At 37.0% G+C, this 21395-nt stretch overlaps 1 protein-coding gene and 1 long non-coding RNA gene across 2 annotated transcripts in view; both read right to left on the reverse strand.

Moving 5' to 3' along the window:
- Positions 1-21395, reverse strand: part of LOC307161906 — a 642191-nt gene that overhangs the window by 382536 nt on the left and 238260 nt on the right. The window lies entirely within an intron of this gene.
- LOC307161900 (spindlin-W) lies at positions 308-14361 on the reverse strand. Its single transcript, XM_079876851.1, has 5 exons — positions 14255-14361; positions 12770-12811; positions 8328-8575; positions 4757-4990; positions 308-3112 (listed from the first exon to the last, which is right to left on the reverse strand). The coding sequence occupies exons 2-5, from the start codon at positions 12787-12789 to the stop codon at positions 2907-2909; spliced, it is 708 nt and encodes a 235-aa protein (XP_079732977.1). The 5' UTR covers positions 12790-12811; positions 14255-14361; the 3' UTR covers positions 308-2906.

Here is a 21395-nt window from a genome sequence, read left to right on the forward strand (position 1 = left end):
ATGTAGTTTTTCACCAGGAATTCCACTGTTAAACAATTCTTTTAAAAATAAGCTGAAATAATGTGGGCTGACGGCTTCAACTGAAGCAAATACCATCCATTAACAACCTCGTAGATTACAGTATTCTGTCTTTAAAGGTTTATAAATTATCATTCAAAATCAATTTCTCTATGAAAAAAAAAAAAAAAAAAAAAGTGTATGGAGCTTTTACTTCCAGAACCCGACTGTTGCACTCTATGGTGGGGAAAGAGTTATAGTGAGTTACAAGTGAAAAGTCAATAAACAGCAAAACACCAACAACAATTTTCAGTGCAAAAAATATCTCTTTTATTATTTACGATAACATCAAACAAACAGACAGGATGAATAGTTTGACACTCGTCGTCAATGTCACCTACTGAAACGTAACTTTGGTAAAAAAAAAAAGCAGCAAAAGATTAAACAGATTAAATAGAAGAACCAGAGGAACCGGCAGAAGCTCGCGGACCACACAATAAAACACATTTACAAAGAAGCCAGAAAGAGAATTACTCGTTCACAGTTAGGAGAAAGAAAAACTGCAGAAGCCTTGTCGTGAAACCTTGAGCATTTCCAACGGCTTGAAATCATCCAAGATTTGTCTACACAGGGAAAGCAGAAATATAGTACAAGTGTTTTTAAAGCACAACGGAGAATATACAGAAAATATTCCACCTGATGTCATCATGGCAAACAGACCGGAAACTCAATCCATATCCACAGCTGAAAGTTCAACAAGTCATTTAGAGAAATGTGCATTTCACTGAACAATACTTTCCCCTAATCCCAAAGAGGGCTGCCCAAAAGATTTACTGGCGTCAGGACAAACGAACAATTTATCTTCTCCAAAAAAATAAATTAAACATGCTGTGTGTTTTTGATAATGACATACTGAATACCAAACAAGAAGAAAACTACACAATAAACAACTGATGAATCTGAGCGAGGCGCTAATGTACTGAAAAAAATTCATAAACCTTAAGTCTGTCCGAGAGATGATAATAACCACATGCAAACTACAGCAGGAAAATGAGTTAAGATCAGCAAACACACCCAATCAGAGAGCAGCGCTGAACATCCAACATTTACATATCAAATCCTCATGTTTACATTACATTTACATAACCAAATTAATTTATGTACAGGTCTTTTGAGAGAAGTGGTGTGATCGAATTAAATTCATTTGCAAAAAAATAAAATTAATAGTGTTAGATTTAAATCATAAAAATGATAGAATTTGCATAAAAATGAAGTAGATTCTTGGCAAACTATGGCCATATTAAAAACCAACACATGCAAAATTTTGTTTTGATGCTTTCAAGCAATTTTCCCCTGCATATTTCATTTTGGTGATGCCAATCAGTAAGACACTCCATGTATAATTGACTCATTTTGTAATCTTTGACTTCCTGCGAAACACACTGGAGAAATGCTTGACAGTGTAAGAATAAAGTGCAAAAACTACAAGCAAAAAAAAAAAGGCCAAATCAGCTACATGAACTTGCTCATGTGCAGTATTTACAACAAAACGTGACGCAATGCCAAAAAATAGCAAAAAATAGCCACAAAAGACATTTAAAGTTTTGCTGTTTTATCACTTTAAAAGTGCTGTGATGATAAAGCTCGTCGTGCACAAGGGGAAACGTATCCCCAAGTCAAGTAAAAGAACAAAACTGTCTTTTTCCTGAAGCTTTGCTCAGATCAGCTGGGACAATAATGCAAGGTGAATTTGAGCTTCTCATCATTTAAGACCTGCCTTTTATTCACAGTGGAGAAGATGTTTAGATGTTTGTAGAGGTCTAACAGCTCTATCCAGCCCGCTGGATTGGACTCGTGTTTTACTAAACCAAACGTCGAATCAGACTGATCTTGTTTTTGCGATAACTGATTGTTAATCAATTAGAAACATATTCAAACTGCTGTGCATTGTCATATCTAACTGCATTGGTCATCTTTCTACAATCAAAAGAGGAGACTGGTTTCATTTTTGCTATGCCTGACATTCAAAATCGCAGCTGTAGTTCGTGGCTTGGTGTTAGAAACAAGTGCTATACAGTCAACAAAAAAACGAATGTGTAACGAAACACAGATGATCTCACACAGGACAAAACGGGCAACCCTATTCGTAGAGCGTTATGTCACTTTAGTCATTTAATACTCATCTGAGGTTAAATCACTCTAGAAAACCATTTCCAAACCAGTGCTTCCTCTATGCTACATCTGTTCAAAACCAGATATAGTCCTAGTTTAATGCCTTTCCTGACTGGAGTTTCGCCTTTAAAAATCCCAAAACCATCTTTTAAATGTGGCCGAAAGCAGAAACACGTCCGTCTCGTTGCATATCTGATCTGATCTGGGGGAAATCGCAACTAAAAGAGCGACACACTCGAAGGTTTCAACTGCATTTCTGGGAGCAAACGTTTGTTATGAAGCATATTAGTTCTATAAATAGATCAGTTAGACAGTTTCATTTGTAATCAAATGTCTCTCTGATGTTACAGTCTTTTTTTCTTTTCTTTTTTTTTTTTTTACCAGTACTATTTACAATTCAAAACCAAGAACCTCCTTCGCAGTCTCGCGAGTCCCAACATTCATACACAAATCTCGAAAAACGAGACTGACCTTTTTCCAGGGATTACGGCTGAATCGAAGATATTCCATGGGATTATAAACACCAAATGATGCCCAACTCGCACGTATAAATACACTTGTTTTGATATGACAATTGTGGACAATGGCATCAACTCAAAATAACAAACCCTGTACACGTACGCTTCATACAGTCCCTCCTCGCATGGCAGACTGTACAATGAGAGGCGATGATACTTAAGCTACGAAGAGGTGAAGCGGTGGGTTTGTTTCGGGTTTCTTTGTTTTGTCTGTTTCTTTTAGGTGGTCTTGACCAGGTCGTACACGTGGATGTGGAAATCGTCATCGTATTTGATGTAGTAGACAGACGGCTTGGCGGGGACTTGATAGATGACGAGGCCTGTTCTCTTTACTCCTTTATCCGTCACATACTCCACCTGCTTACCCACAAGGCTCTCTGTTTCCTCGCCGGGCTTCCTGTCTGCGGGCAGCAAGTGTTTATTCTCTGCGGAAACAAAGAAACGGAGACAGTAAACTGAAACTTCACTTTACTGCAATGAATGATTGAATTCAACCTACCTATTTTATTAATAGAATAGAATAAATGATATACAAAAGTTGTTTTTTAAGGTGGAATTGTTACAGTGTAATTATATATTTAAGTACTGAGTAATATTAAGCAACTACATGTACTTACTATAGGGTTAGGGTAGGATTTGGTTGAGGGTTAGTTGCATGTAATTATACATAATTTACTGTTATTACTATGGTAAGTACATGTAATATATGTAACAAGGAGACTGTAAAGTAAAGTGTTACCCAATAAATATGCATGTTATTCATTTAAATATTAGTATTTTAGATAATTATATACAGAACAATAATATAAAATTCAAACGTTTGTAAAAAGAAGTCCCTTACGCTCACCATAACTGCCTTTATTTGATCAAAAATACAGTGAGAACTACAGTAATATTATAAGAATTTTCATATTTGAATATGTTCAAATGTCATTTATTCCTGTGATTCAAAGCCGAATTACTCCAGTCTTCAGTGTCACATGATCCTTCAGAAATCATTCTAATATGATGATTTGCCACTCAAGAAACATTTCCTATCATTTTTTTCAGGATTCTATGGTGAATAGAAAGTTCAAAAGAACAGCATTTATCATCAAGGTAGAGATAATGAGGTGGCTGATAATGTAGAAACTGACAGACCGTAGAGAAATCCAGCCAGATAGATAAAGATAAAAGATCTCTCAGGCCTTGTGTACACCTGGTGTGTGTTTTGGTCGATTGGATCACAAGTGGACGACACTAAATACAGGTGTAAACGAAGTCTAAAACGTTTTGAGATTGTCCACTTTAGACCACTTAAAGAGGCAGAGGAAAATGCATTTGATCAGATTGCTTTTGTAGTGTAAACACTCATGTGGTCGAATGTGTTTGAACAGCCACAAAAGACCGTCTACTCTCCGTCTACAGAAGTAATGCGTAACATTATGTGAAGCGCTCTAGCCAGACGAGATTTAAACTGTCGGCTGAAGACCCAAGTTTAGTTTGAAGATGAAAAACATACGAAGCACAATGTTCTCTCATCATTGCTGATTTCTAACACACACTCACAGCGTTCGGCTGGTCTTGTGTCTGTCAGAACAGAAACTAAAGCTGATGCTCTCTGTGTGTTTTTACGTCATCTCCGATCGTGCTCATGTGTAAATTGCGTGAGCTTATTTTGGCCATTAGCTCAAAAGATCTGAAAAAAACATACATTTACCCATCCATAGACCCTCCCCTTGAAGATTTCAGGACAGAAGTGTTTGAAAGTGGACAAAAGACACGGATTAAAACACCAGGTGTAAACGACTGAAACACATCTTAATACCAGATGTAAACAGGGCCTAAGAGATGCTTCGTAAGAAGTCTGAGTCACACAGAACCAAAAAAACAATCTTGGTTGTGAAACATTGCTCTGTAAGGCAGAGTAGCAATTTAAACGTGTCTGCTAATTGCATACATTTGAATGTAACACTTTCTAGTATCATAATATAAAGTTTGAGTAAAAAAAGGTGAGTAATATCATATTCAATAACCTTCAAACGGAATTAACTTCAGTAAACTTTTATTAAAAACATCAGCTTATTTACCCGCTTCAGGTAAAATCCGGAGGTCTCCGTCTTTGTAGTCGTCCCAGAGCTGGTACATGTAGAGCACAGGGTCTTTCTCGTACGTGATGTAGTACCAGTTGGTCATGATGGGCGCTCGGGACAGGACCATCCCCCTCCACTCGTTCTTCTCACCGTCCTCCTTCTCAAACAGATGCTCCACGGCTTTTCCCACCAGCTCCTCTGCGTCATGAGGAACCTTGATCTTGTTGTTCACTACGAAGGGTTAGGAAACAGCAATGTTACAGTGTTACAGTGATTTTACCCTGGTTAAGAGCTCTTGTGGCATAAAAGCTCTGAAATCTGACTGGGATTGTATGAACCATGTTCAATCACACTGAAATACGCAACACATGTAATTGGTTGAATTAATGCAACTATAAAGCCTTCCTGTAGCTCAAACAGTAAAGCGTTGGTGCTTGCAACGCCAAGGTCATGAGTTCGATTCCCAAGGAAAGCAAGAACTGATAAGAATGTAAATGTGTACCTTGAAATGCAATGCAAGTCGCTTTGGATAAAAGCGTCTGCCAAATGCATAAATGTAAATGAATAAACAGCAATATAGAGCATATTTAGGCCACGCCCATACCGGGGGGGGGGAAACAATCCAACCGTCTCCATTGACTTTGCATTGCAAGAGGCTGCCTCCTTGTCATTTATGACTTATAACAAAAAACAAAACAATGTCTAAAAGCTGCTATGTGACAAGGTGTACAGCAAACAAGCTAAATAACCCAGAAATACATTTTTATAAGCTGTCGACCCCAAAAAAACGGTTGTTTCAGGACATAAAAGTGGATCAATTGAGACAGAGCGCAACTAGTTCTCGAACTACTCTGAGAACTATGCCCACTGGAACGGCTACAGCTTAGCTTACATAAATATAATATATAAAATATATATTTTAATTAGGGCTGAACGATACATCGAATTTTCATCGTCATCGCGATATGAACTCGCGCGATGAACACATCGCAACAGACAGCCTGACACGATGAATAATGCCTGGTTCAGATTACAAGATTTTTGTGTCTGTTACGATAGTCACGGTGTCAGATTACACGATTTTGACTCCTAAAATCTTGTCGTGTCGTGGACAGTGTCAGACTACACGTTGTTTTCCGACCAGTCATCGCCTGCCGTCACACGCACACATTCACTCGCAAACATTCACGCGCACACACACACACACACACTCGCTCGCGCGCACACACACACCCACTGTCCCTCGCTCACTCACTCACTCACGCTCACTCACTCACTCTCACACACACACACACTTGCTCACTCGCAAACGAATAAACGTTTGACCTAACACGCAAAGAACCTATTAAAGCAGACATGGGAACAGTATAGCTAACATTCACATTTGAATATTTATCGCAAGTCATATCGTCATCGCAATATTAAACAATGTTATCGCACATCGCAGCTTTTCCTCATATCGTGCAGCCCTAATTTTAATATATAAAACTGACATTTGGATATTTGACTTACCAGTGACAAAATGTTTACTGCACACGTAGACATACTGAGTGTCAGCATCCCACAATTTACCCATTCTTCCTGCTGATGCTTCACGTCTTATTGCCTGTATCCACTTTTGGCTGGCTTTTACGGTTCGGAAGCTTATAAAAATGTATTTCTGGGTTTTTTTAGCTTGTTTGCTGTACACCTTGTCACACAGCAGCTTTTAGGCATTGTTCTGTCTTTTGTTATAAGTCATAAATGACAAGGAGGCAGCCTCTCGCAATGCAAAGTCAATGGAGACGGTTGGATTGTTTCCCCCCCCGGTGGGCGTGGTCTTCAGATTATCTGTGATCTATGATCAAAGTTACTGTACCTACACAGTTCAAATGTCTGGGGTCGATAAAATATTTGTATTGATTTCTCAAGAAAATGTTTTACATGGTATAAAAAGGAGGGAAATAAAGTGAAATTTATTCCTGTGATGGCAAAGCTAAATTGAACAGCATTTATTTATTAAGTGAAATAGAAATATTTTATAACATATAAATGTCTTTAAAGTATTAAATCTTCATTCATGAAATAATTGCATTTATTTTAACTATCTAACAACTATTCTTTCACTATGCAAAATAGTTAATTAGACTAAGATATAGTAAGCATTGACGTTTTATCTAAACTAAAGCTGTGCAAAACAACAGGCACCAAAATTCTTGTCACAATATTTCATATTCATCTTTTTCTAGATGAAACCCTCATTTACTTTGCCACATATCGTGCTGTTTTCATATATTCTCAATTGTGATATTGTAAATCTATGCATACAAAACAGTGCTATTTGAGGATGCGATTTTAGTTTTTATTAATAAAAACTGAATGAATCAATGAAAACTGTTTTAGTTTCAGTAAAGTAAAATAACCCTGATACATAATCAGTCTCCATCATTATTTCAACCACAAACATCATCAAAAACAAATGTCTTCCAATTCAGTCTTATTTATTCTGTGCTTTAGTAATCAGTTCGTTTATTTTCCCTTCTGTCTATTTTAACTTTATTATGATTACTGGGGAACAGATGTGCACATCATTGCATACAGGAAAAACCCTGCAGGGGCTGCACGATATATCCTTCTATCATCGATATTGCAATTAAAGATAGTCACATTGCAGGATGTGCAAAGTCAAGTATAGGAATCGTAGTTGAACCGTATGGAGCAGACACCACGGTTCGAAACGCACGTGATTCTCGGATTAATTGCAGTTTAACCATCATAGAGCAAAAGTTTTCTGTTTGCTAGTGTTTTAGGTCCTGTCAGTTTAAACATTCTAGCGATTTTAAACCATCTGAGCGAAAGAAGGAAACACCGAATTCAGTTCTCTTTCTCATCTTTTTGTGCATGAAAGGACACACATACACACTGTCTCGGCTAGTATCCTCATAAACAGTCACTTATGGCGTACGTAAACAACTGAGAAAGAAAACGGATGTGTATTATTATATTAGATACATGCATTCGGTCTTAAAGTGACAGCAGCCTAATAAACCTGCTGATGCTGCAGTGTCATTAATGCTAATCAAACAACAAAATACAAAGAGAAAATCACTTTTGTAGCTTTACACAGTAAAGAATATGCAATGTTATTTTACATTTGATTATTTCTGTACCTGAATACTGTAATAATTAACTGAAAAACATAAAGCACTGTTTATTTAATTTGTATCTTTATATTTTATTATATATAGTATATTGTATCGTTATATTGTATTTATCAATGTTTTAATTTGTTTATTATTTTCTATGCAGATTCACTCCCCTACAAAATTAAAGAATGATTAATTATTTCCAAACAGAGCTATTCAAGTCATCTGTTGAAATTGTTTTCATTTCGCAGACATTTTTTTTTTGTGTGTGTGTGTGTGTGTGTGTATATCTGGATATACAGTTTCTCATACCGTGACATTTTGGTCATGCATAATGTCACAGAATGCTTTAGTTGCCGTTCATGCACTATAAATATTGCTCATCCTTGCACATGTGCTACTTCCTGTTTCCTGTTTGCAGCAAAACAGATCCACCTACTCACCCACTTTCTCAGTGAGAACTTGCAGGTTTGAGACTCTCTCATCTTTAAAGAGCTCGATGCCATAGACGCAGTCGAAGCCGTCGTACTTGACCATGAACAGGGAGGAGTTGACGCTGAGGCGGTCCAGCACGGTGCCCTTCCACTTGGTCAGCGCGCCCTTCTCCCTCCAGCTGTGTTGGATGCGTCGGCCCAGCAGGTTGTTGGGATCTGGAGTGAGACTGTCGCTCAGCTCGCCACTGCTGCGCTTCCTGACGAGAGGAGAAAAACAGGAGCGTAATAATAATGGGCTAAAAGTCCGGCTGAAATAACTAATCAAGCATCGTTTTACCGCTCAAACACTGATTGATCGATTTTATATTGCACAGCATTCTCTCTTAGATGATATCAAATGCATATGGCTCACGTGACAGATACACACTGTACGTTAATCTAAAGTGGTATTAATATGAGTATCAGCAGTCTAAAAATTGGGCATGATATAAAACTGCTGGTAACACTACAATAAGGTTTCATTAGTTAAAGTGAAATAAGAATGAACAGCATTTATTAATCTAAATTCAACGTTTACTGATACATTATTAAAATCATATGTTGCATTTGTTAACATTAGTTCATGCACTGTGAACTAACATGAACAAAGAATGACCTACTTTTAGTCAAAGATTAATAAATACTGTAACAAATGTATTACTCATTGTTAGTTACTGCATTAACAAATGAAACCTTATTGTAAAGTGTTTCCAAAATTTGATAAAGAATGAAATACAATTTTTGCATGATTTAGAGTACACTACACACTAATTTTATATTTTGAAAGAAATTATTATTCATCAAGGATGCATTAAATTAATCAAAAGTGCCAGTAAAGACACTTATAATGTTATAACGCAGACTTGGTGAGCAGAAGAGACTTCTTTCAAAAACATTTTAAAAATCTTACCGAATCCAAACAGTAGTGTACAAAAAAAAAATTGTCTTCATAATCTTTCATTAATATGTAATAACTTGCTAAGCCCTGCAATTTTTCAACCACCTTGATCTATTCTGACCTGTAACAGCCACTTTTCACAATCCAACCAATTCCAAAACAACTCCTGCCCTGTATTTTTCTTTAATATCCTATTTCACTCAGAAACACATCAGATTACCAAAATAAAATGGGTTCACACGGACTCTACAGGCGCCTAATCGTCGGCTGAACACACCGAAAGGACTAAAGGCGACTGCCAACTAACGTGTGTGTTCTGCGGCTGTGTGTAAGTAAATATCAGCATATATATACATCATTCAAAAAGAGAAACAAAAACTGTGACTGCAGATACACAAACCGTAAACAAAGCAGCGCTGTTGAATATCAGTCACGCTGATCACTTTCTTCCTTACAGTCGGCTCATGTTATTATGAAAATATTCGTGCATTGGTGTGCTCAAGTAAGATTATGCTCAAGTAAGAACAGACTTCTGTCTGTGCCGTCTTGACTTCTAGACTTTTCATCACTTTCACTGAATCGTTCGCTAAGGTTAAGCTCACAGTACACGACTGTAAGACTGTTGAGTTAATGAGATATGAAGAGATATGAATCACTGTGGTGCTCACACTACACAACAAGGCTTCTTGTCATCTGTCGTCGTCTTGTCATAGCAGCTCACATACACTTGTCGTATACATATACACAACGCTGACGAGGTGCACAAACCACAAGACATTTGGTCAAGAGACAGTTCTTGGCATTTTCTCACACGAGAAACTCATGCAAGTGATTATGAGATTTTTCCATTTATACCACTTTGATTGGCTGGATTAGTTCCACCTTGTCATTGCATTTGACACACTATAAGATCGTGGCGATTATATCAAAAAGGTTTGAAAATATCGCAGTGTCTGTGACTGCTCAGATCACGTCGCTTACCTGCTCATGTGGGTGATTTACGAGTTGAGCGCACATGAACAAGATTTTGTTAATCTAACTTTCATGTAAAAGCATAATTAGAATGAAAACGCCACTTTTAAGATTGACCGTATTTTCGTTTTAGGTCAAAATGCCTTTTGAATGGGATTGAGAAAGTAGTTGATCTCTGAATGCAACGTCACATGAGGAGAGTAAAGATGGAAAGCTCCTAAAGCTTGTTTCCATATCAAATCATGGATAATTGTTTAAAGTTATCATGCTTTTCATTGAAATTACAAGTTCATGACATTTCCTCATATGGAGTCAGTTCATTACGTAGCATTCGGAGATCGACTACTTTTGACTGACAAAATTCCAGCCACCGGAAACACTAACTGATAAAGTGAGAAAATTTGTGTACACAAACAATGTAGTCAATGCTGGAGTTCATGTGTAGAGCCCCTGGTGATACTTCCAGCAAAGTTTCATGTTGTGTCGAGCCTTCTTAGTGTTTTAAAAATAACGATTTTGATGCTATCATAGAAGTGCCCCATTCACTCCCATTCAAAAGGCAATTTGACCTAAAACGAAAATACGGTCAAACTTAAAAGTGGCGTTTCCATTCTAATTATGCATTTACACGAAAGTTTAACTCGGGTGGATTAACAAAAAGAGCCTAGGTTCAATTTTGGCGAGAGTTACCCTTTAAGCCCCGATCTTTACGAGTTGAGGGCGCGTCACTGAGAAACATGGCGGAATAACACAATACTTAATGGTATTTAGCAGTGATATTGCTAGACTTTTCTATTTACAGCGAAGTAAGCTAATTGCCTGCACAGAATATGATGGCATTATTTTACAATGTAATATGTAACGATAAAGTTTGCACGTGGCTTCATAAATTAATTAAAAACATAAAAAGCAAAGCACACTTGAAGCACTTTGTTCTTTCTTTGTTCTTCATTTTCTAGAACTAGAGTTTAAGAAACTTGCTCTATTTTTGTGTAATTAAGAGAAATTACACCGCCATCTTAATCCGACGAAAGTGACTTGAACGCACATGCTAGGGCTGCACAATATATCAAAATTATTGAAATATCGCAAATGTATATCGCGATATGCATATCGCAACAGCTTGCGATAACTGGGGTCATGATTAAAAGACAAAGAGAAATCACTCACTGCTCTTGGCTGAATAACTTTTGTAGCTTTAATAAGAATCAGGATATATTTAATTCATACAGTGAAAACTAAGCAGTGTTATATTTTTACATTTGAATATTCATGTTCTGTTAAATAAACCTAATGTAGGCCGTCCTGAAACACTAAACCCTGTGGTTTACACACACTTCTTATGCTACAGTAAAACACTGCTGTGCACTTTCAGAAGTTGTAGGGATGTTTTCTTGTCAAAAAAAGAATGTGAAACACGTATGTAGGTTATATCATTTTAAAGATATTTTAAAGATAATTTAAGTTTATTTTACACAATTTAAGCATTATCGTATCGCATATCGCATTATTTAATTAGTTATCGCATATCACATTTTTCTTCAATATCGTGCAGCCCTAGCACATGCCGTCATAAACACGACTTCCCAGGAGGGCTTGAACGCACCAATACTCAACGAGCATCAGTGACCTCAACGTGCGCCGCTTTGGCCGGTTTTCGTCGCAGACTTTGGATATCTATCCGTGATAGCAACATCCAGTTAAAAGTCATGTAGTGTGAGCTTGCCTTAAGCTGAACAGCCAATTAGAGCTCTCTCTCTCAACGATGAAGCCAATGCCAACGGATGCCTATTTAACAAGCTCAATCGGCCAAAAAAAGCCCTGATGGGGTCCGACAAAAGCCAACACAAAAAATGGGCCGACCCAATGGTCAGTAAAACTACCAACCACTAACAACTGACTATAGTTCAGCCGAGTTCAGTCAGAGCTCAGTTTAATAATTCACTTCTACTGGAGAATGTCTGTCACTCAACAATACTAGCATTGAAAACACAGTCCTGGAAATATCACAGCATAATCCAGCCTGACACCAATATATTCTTTCCAGCCTGGTCCTGTTGATAATCTGAGCACAACCATTATTAGTCGATTTTGGACTATATATTAGAGATCGACCGATGTGGGCTGATTCTGAAACAAATTTCTAAGTTTTATATAACACAGTTTAATTACAGCAAATGAGATGTATACTTGAACACTTATTAGTCAATGGCTGAAAGTCAATGTGCTTTATCCACTGATAAGGCTATAAGTAGTTTGTGGAAGTGATATGACTATACCTGACACCAACTGGTTATTGGTGATAATGTCAAAATGACCAAATATTATAATATATAACTCAACACAATCAAATATATGTGATTTAGACTGATCTGCTAGTGAATCAGAACTGATTCAACCAATTCACTGAAAAGAATGAACTCAAGAGAACGATTCACCAACATATTGCACATCACTATGGTAAACCATATGGTAAACCATATCATCGTTCTGATACCATCATTGTTCAATGTTAAAGTGTGTTTATATTGTCTTTACTCACCTGCCCCTTTTCTTGGACATGTTTCCAAAACCTCAAGCACGTCTAGAAGAGAAAAATGACAGACTTATAAGTAAACCAATAGGTTTGCTTGTCCTCTGGCAAGACACTTCAAGTAAAACCAGCGTGGGCTATTTTGCTTTCAGACTACTGGAGAGAAAACATCCAAAATACACACTGAAGTACTTGTTATATTATTATTTTTTACACTTATTTGCGTCTAAAGATTTCACTTACAATAGATTAAAGGCCGTTTCTCAAAAAATTAGTTTTCAGAAAGCTCCACTTTTGCAGCACTTCCATACACCAAACATTTAGTCTTATTTTATTCCTACCTAAATTCTGACAATTTTTTTATATTTTAAACAGAGTTTTGTTTGTAAAACATTTGCCTGATTTATTTTATTTCTAAAGACATGGAGTACATTTTTATTGGAGTGATAAAAACAGATATCCAAAATCGCTTCTGTAAAACTGTCAACAAAATGAAAAAAAAAATAAAAAAAAATTTGAAGGTTTCAAGGTTTAGATTTCTGTTCTGGAGATGTATGTTAATAATCAGATAATACCTAATTTGCATATTTAAATATAACTTTTCAGAAATTATGTGATACAAAGCAATTGTCTAACTGGACTGTGATTAATCAAACGGGGAAGTGTGGTGATAGCTGTTAATTGAAATGTTTTCCCTATCTCTATACCCAAGGTTTTTTTTATTGGCTTTATTGGAATATCATTAGATTGCTTTTAGGGCTAAGAGCAATAATACATATGGCACAACTGCAGATATTACTTTCATTTCTGCATTTAGAAACTGATGGGAGTGTCAACATATGGTGGTTGTCGACCACATGGTTTTGACAGCTCCATTCAGTCCTTAAGCTACATCTGCAACATTGTTCACGTTACAATGCTTCAAGTCTTGTTAATCAGGTGTGACCTATGCATGTTACATATGTAACGCCACGTTATCTTTTGTTATTTTATAGCATTGTCATATTAATCTGGCCTCTGATTGGACAATGACTCAACAGCGCCCGTGTTGCATAATTACATCGAATCTGCGGCATGTATTCAGGTGTTTATGGTTTAATATCGCGTTAAAGTTGATGTGAAACCCACGTAGAACATGAGACGTCCACAATATTGCGGCATAGGCTAAAAGAGGCCGGTTTATTTTTCATGTCTTAATGGTGCAAGCTGTGCTGTTTCAACATATATCGGCCAAAATGTAACATATACATCATAACAAACATGTCAGACATCAGTAATGCAAGTAAACGAGTGTTTAGAGTCTATACAAAGCCACAAAATCGGGTCATTTCGCTGCTTCACATGGAAAACACCAACGCAGCTATAAAACGCTGGCGTTTCTGTCCTTTGCGCAACCGGTAAACTCCGCTTTACCTTCGTGTTTTGTCTTCATACATACTCTTATTTCTACGTGCCCATATGTCTCTGTATAAATCGTAAGAAAAGTACGATTACCTGGCCTCTATTTTCATGTCTATGATGGACTTCCCTCTGCAGATCCTCATGTATAATGCTCGTCCAGACGCGAGGCAACAACCTGGCACGGCCGGTTTAAACTACAATTCCCAGAATGCATTGTTAGGGAGAGTAGAGCAAACAGCGGAAAGGGCATTCTGGGAAATGTAGTTGAGGGTGTGAAAGGGGCGGACACACATTCTTCCTGTGTCCGACTGCAACCGTGTGAATGAGAAAATAAAATCCAGCTAAACAAAGAGTTATTAACGAAACACCTGGATACAAATCATGAGAGATAATAAAATCTCTCCGGATGTTATTTTTAATCTTATGAGTGGGAAAATGTTTACTACTTTTATAAGCACTCACGAAACTACAATTCCCAAGATGCACCTAGACTTTTCTTTGTCATTCCGTCAGTCAGCTTTGGAGGAACAGGCCTTTGCTTTATTCAGAGCGTTTCTTTTTGTGTTTCAAAATGTGTGCATATGTTGAATTAAACGTTAGGATGCATAAATATTTATTTTTAAATAAAATAGGCATACACCATGTTCAAAAAAATGCTTGAATTACACAGCATTACATCAGCCTCTGCATTTCATATAATTCTATCTATAGGATTTTTTAAACTGTTTAAATTTGTATTTAGGTAAAACTGTTTAAAATAAGAAGTTAAAAATACTATGCAAGGCATAGTTTGAGGCTAAACCATTTTGTGTGTGTGTGTGGTTTGTCATACTAATGGTTTTAGTATGATTCTACTCATTAAGCAAAAAATATGCACAATGCAGCTTTGCATATTTCAATTTGCATACCTGGCTGAAACTGAAAGTCACACATGTATTGAAATGACATTTCTTGGACCCGCACCATTGCATTGGTCATTGTCCAGCAATACTCTGGATCAGGGGCCACTGCAGTGTTGAATATTCTCCACAAGAGGACACTAGTGCTCCATCCTCAGATCAACAGGACAGACCCAACACATATAAACTTACCAAAAGCAGTAAAAATGTCGTCATTCACTGTTCAGATACGTTTTATTTTTATTTTATTAGAACACTCCCAAAAGGTTTAATGTGACTGAATGCGACTCAACACCAGTTATTAAAACAGATGTTTTTTTTATTATTATTATAGATCATGAATCTGTCATATAGATCTGTCATTACTCACCCTAATGTCGTTCCAAACCTGAAAGACATTCGTTCATCTTCAGAACACAAATGAAGATCTTTTTTGATGAAAACTGAGAGATTTCTGTCCCTCCACAGCAACGCAACATCCACTTTTACGCTTCAAAAAGTTCATAAAGAGATTGTAAAACTAATCTAAAACTAACTAATTTTCTGAAGAGGCTCGATTGCTTTATATGATGAACAGATTGAATTTAGGCTTTTATTCACATTTAAACATTTATCACACATGATCAGCTGTGGTAAACAGAGTAAATAAAGACAGAATTTTCATTCTTGGGTGAACTAACCCTTTAACAGGGATCTGTAGACTTTTTATATCCACAATGAGAGAAAATGAGATGGACACAGAATTTCTGAAATAAAATAAAATAATTTTGCATAGTATTTTCTCATAATTCACGGATTCTAATACTGAACATTTATCTAAAACAAACCGTTTTATCGTGAACGCTTGTCTTTGCTGTGATAAATGCAGCCTAAACGTGTCATCTTATTTTCACTATTTAATTTCTGTAACTCCAGGTCCTGAATGCTGAGCCATGAATCACTCGACGAGTGAAGATCCGCTGGGGTTTGAAGGATGTCTCATGTCTCTTGACTGAGTCAGACATACAGGCCTTGAGCAATCCTCAAAATACCTCAGGGCAGAGCCAAGGAAATTCTCATTCTGTGTTGTTTTCTTCATCCTGCTAATAAAAATGCAGTTACTGACATATTGGATGGCTTTTTTGGAGGTCATCCTGCCAGTCAACATCTTCCACCATCCTCCATAAAGCGACTCAGAGCCATCAGAAAAAACAGTGATGGGCAATAAGAGCGTTTCCCTGAGGCGGTGACTCTCAACAACTGCACTAAACTGTTCCCTGCGTGAAATGTGAATTTTGATGCTCCTATTTTTGTCCATGATTTCTTCGTGCTGACTACAGTCTACTGCACTGCTTATATGAATCCTACATGTTGCAATCCGATTCGCATATATGTTTTTATGTAACAAAACGAGTTCAGAACCACTACTATAATGTCACTGGACATTTTCTTGGTTGTTTTTACCATGACATATCGAAGAGATTTTTTTTTTTTTTTTAGCAAATATTCAGTCTCCTCCATCACGTTAATAAGACGTCGTAGGCCTAAATAAAGTTTGTAAGATGTAAAACATACATAAACGTGCATGTGTACAAGGTATTCTTTATTTCAGATTGAGAAAATAGTCCGATTTAAGCCGAATCATTGCGTTCGGACCGAATGCAATGATTGGAAGAACATATCTTGGTTCGGAGACTTAGATATAGTACATATATGTACATTTTTTTTTACATTTATACCACTTCTATTAATGACTGCTGTCAGGATGCGAAGGGAGCTTCAACCTGTATAACAAAAAGTGTTTTTTGTTAACAAATTGCCTACCCTTTTTAGTGTAGCTAATAGTTAAATCCCTTAGGATAAAAGCACCTGCTAAATGACACAGCTCTTAAAAAATGCAATATAAAAGTAACAGAACTATTAAGAACAATAATAAAAAAAATTACATCTGAAAAAAAAAGGTGCCATGCAAAACTCTCAAAACTCATATTCTGGTAAAATCTATGGCCTGTTTGCCCGTTTTATCATTCACCTGGCAAAAATCTTTGATCAGTAAAAATGAAATTCTTCCTCTAAGTAAAAGGCACTAAAAGGTGCTTTATGCTAATTACAGAGTAATATAATTAATTTGTCCATGCAATGTAGGTGTTTTTTGGCAGATACGCATGATACATTAATATAGAACTCAAACTCATCTATATTACATATTTTACACAGCTTCAGTTTAAATGTTTCTGGTTTCATTTTTTTTCATGTCCATTCCTTTATTTTATCACTCACCTGCTCTTTCAATGACTTCCACATCCACGTTCTGTCCTCGAGCGGATCAGTCGAGTCTGGGTTTGGTTCTTGTAGTGTTTTCAGGGTCACTGTGAGCCGCTGTGTGAAAGCAACAGTGTTCAAATGTAATCGCATCTTTGAGTCTCTGTGCAGAAATTCTGTGGCGTAAATGTTCCTTCCAGGCCATCAAGCACCAACCAGCCTTGATCTTACATAAAAACACTTCCCATGGGAAAAATACATTCCTCTGAAAGCTATTTACATAAATAAATGTGGAGATAGAAAGGGTTGTAATGTCTGGCTTCTAGCAAGCACGACGATGAAGCTGCGAGGAGAATTCCAAGATGATAAACCTTTTATTAAACTAAACACACGCAGGCGATGATAAGAGCAAATATTAAAATATTTAATAAAAAAACACACTAAGTGTTAACAAGAACTGACCAGGAGCGACAGAAATATAGGGCTTAAATACACAGAAACAAAGGAAACTAAACAAGAGACAGGTGGCAATAATGAGTAATTAAATTGGAAACCATGACGACTAACAAGGAATGAAGACACAGGCAATCAGGAAAAAGGGAAAAATCAAACCAAAACACAACAGAAACAAACCTGACCCTAACAAAGTCTGATTTATATTTTTAGTTTCCTTTCCACAGTAATTTCCACTTTCTCTTATTTTTCTTTCCTTCCCATTTCCATATTTATTTCAATTTCTTATCCCCCCTCCCCCTTCTCTCTCCCATTCCAAGGCTGGAACAGGGTCATGTGACCAGGAGAACACATACAAGTATACCATCTCCTGAGAAGCGCTGGGCAGAAATAGAGCACCTCCTTCATTCTCTCTCTCCCTCTCCTGTGCCATTTCTGTCTGTCGTTACGGAGGGGATTTGTCTTCCCATTGGGTCGTCCTCTGTGGACGGACGCCCATCCTTTCATTTTCAATCCTTATCATGGGATCTTCCTCTGCATGCGGCGGGTCTGTGTGCATACAGTATGATTAATGTAACATTACATGTGTTTGCCCTCCATATCCGCAGGGCAAACCCAGCTCCATCCCTCTCTCACAGACCCACCTTCCCAATACTGAACACTAGCAGGGATGGATGGGATGAGGTGTGTGATTCATTGAACGCTCTCTAGAGATCTGATCCAGATTCTCACAGTGACTTAATGTTTCCTCACAGGGTAGCAACATGTTATCGGACAAGTTAAAGGATACATGTTCAGAATGACATACTACTATACACCTGCTAGATTAGCAGTATGTGTACTATGCACAGAATGAAAATTGTCAGTATTTATGGAATACTAGGATTACTTACTGAAAAGTATGCAGCATACAACCAGATCACACTGTGCAGAATAGTGTATCTCACAATGCAACGCCTTTGACTCGACTTAGAATGAGACAAAAGTACAAATGGAAACAAAATAAACTAATTTTAAAATGTATACATTTGTTGAATTTGAATGAAAAGAAAGCTGCAAAATAATCGTTTTTTTAATACTTCATGTTAAATTAAACCTGCAATTTAGTGAATCACAGCTATTTTTTTTATTTTTTTTTATTTTTTTGGATTCCAAATAATTCTAAAGTAAAATTTCAAAATAAAATTATTTTGAAAACAGTTATTTAAAACAGTACAATATCATTGATTATTACTGATAATTTTGATCAAATAATAGCAGCCTTGGTGAATCTTAAATATTCATGATTCATATAATATAAACCATTGTGTTCAATTTTAAAAAGAAAACATTTGACAAAAAGTCCTGATATTATAGCCAGTGGATCAGTATATTTGTCTCTGTCAGCCAATTTTGTGTAAGGTAATTAGTTTTGTGATCTCGTGTGCATTTTTATTTGGTTGTGGAATGTCAGGTTTGATTAGGTAAAAATAACAACTTGCATCTGTATAGTAGCACACTAAGATCCACTCGAAACACCTAAGGTATTGCGGTGGTGATTTTTCCACAAGCAAGCACAACTCTAGTTTATAGATCCATCTAAATGGATTTGGACAGCAATATGTGAACTTGGAAAACAAAGGATGTACTGTGTTGTTTTGGCACAACACATACATCTGTTTATTTGCAGTGGGATTATTACTCGACACACAAACTTTGAATGAACTCTCATGGTCTGTAAGTCTCTCCCGCCCCCCCTTCCTCTCTCTCTCTCTCTCTCTCTCTCTCTCTCTCTCTCTCTCTCTCTCTCTCTCTCTCTCTCTCTCTCTCTCTCTCTCTCTCTCTCTCTCTCTCTCTCTCTCTCTCTCTCTCTCTCTCTCTCTCTCTCTCTCCCCCAAAGTGGGTGTTGATGCTAAATTGAGGTTATTTCTCCTGCTCTTCACACGTCTGTAATTAGCATGGTTGTTTTTAACTCTAATTTACCACTTGTCAGAAAATGTGTCCAAGACTAATTTTTTTCTACCTCCTGAGAAATTGAGCACACAGTCATCCACACTCAATGCAACTGTTTTCAGGTCATATGCATGTTCATCATCAGAACACATCAAGGAATATTAACATTTTATGTTTCTGTATGTGGTTGCATTGTGAGTATTTGCATCACGTTTCTGTATTTGGTTGTATGAGTATTTGCAGCGCGTTTATTTGGTTGCGTTGTGAGTATTTGCAGCGTGTTTCTATATTTAGTTGCGTTGTGAGTATTTGCTGCATGTTTCTATATTTAGTTGCGTTGTGAGTATTTGCTGCATGTTTCTGTATTTAGCTGCGTTGTGAGTATTTGTAGCGTGTTTCTGTATTTAGTTGCGTTGTGAGTATTTGGAGAGCGTTTATGTATTTAGTTGCGTTGTGAGTATTTGTAGCACGTTTTTGTAGTTGGTTGCGTCGTGAGTATTTGCAGCGTGTTTCTGTATTTAGTTGTGTTGTAAGTATTTGCAGCGCATTTCTGTATTTAGTTGCGTTGTGAGTATTCGGAGAGCGTTTATGTATTTAGTTGCATTGTGAGTATTTGTAGCGCGTTTCTGCAGTTGGTTGAGTTGTGAGTATTTGCAGGGTGTTTCTGTATTTGGTTGAGTTGTGAGTATTTGTAGCATGTTTCTGTATTTGGTTGAGTTGTGAGTATTTGCAGCACGTTTCTGTATTTGGTTAAGTTGTGAGTATTTGGAGAGTGTTTCTGTATTTAGTTGCATTGTGAGTATTTGTAGCGCGTTTCTGCAGTTGGTTGAGTTGTGAGTATTTGTAGCGCGTTTCTGTATTTGGCTGTGTTGTGAGTATTTGAAGCGAGTTTCTTGTATTTGGTTGAGTTGTGAGTATTTGTAGCGTGTTTCTGTATTTGGTTGCGTTGTGAGTATTTGGAGAGTGTTTCTGTATTTAGTTGCATTGTGAGTATTTGGAGAGCGTTTATGTATTTAGTTGCGTTGTGAGTATTTACAGAGCGTTTCTGTATTTAGTTGCGTTGTGAGTATTTGTAGCGCGTTACTGTAGTTGGCTTAGTTGTGAGTATTTGCAGGGTGTTTCTGTATTTAGTTGCATTGTGAGTATTTGGAGAGCGTTTATGTATTTAGTTGTGTTGTGAGTATTTGGAGAGTGTGTCTGTATTTGGTTGAGTTGTGAGTATTTGCAGGGTGTTTCTGTATTTGTATTTGGTTGAGTTGTGAGTATTTGGAGAGTGTTTCTGTATTTAGTTGCATTGTGAGTATTTGTAGCGCGTTTCTGCAGTTGGTTGAGTTGTGAGTATTTGTAGCGCGTTTCTGTATTTGGCTGTGTTGTGAGTATTTGAAGCGAGTTTCTTGTATTTGGTTGAGTTGTGAGTATTTGTAGCGTGTTTCTGTATTTGGTTGAGTTGTGAGTATTTGTAGCACGTTTCTGTATTTGGTTGCGTTGTGAGTATTTGGAGAGTGTTTCTGTATTTAGTTGCATTGTGAGTATTTGGAGAGCGTTTATGTATTTAGTTGCGTTGTGAGTATTTACAGAGCGTTTCTGTATTTAGTTGCGTTGTGAGTATTTGTAGCGCGTTACTGTAGTTGGCTTAGTTGTGATTATTTGCAGGGTGTTTCTGTATTTAGTTGCATTGTGAGTATTTGGAGAGCGTTTATGTATTTAGT

This window comes from Squalius cephalus (assembly GCF_949319135.1).
Source record: "Squalius cephalus genome assembly, chromosome: 7".
Lineage (NCBI taxonomy): Eukaryota > Metazoa > Chordata > Actinopteri > Cypriniformes > Leuciscidae > Squalius > Squalius cephalus.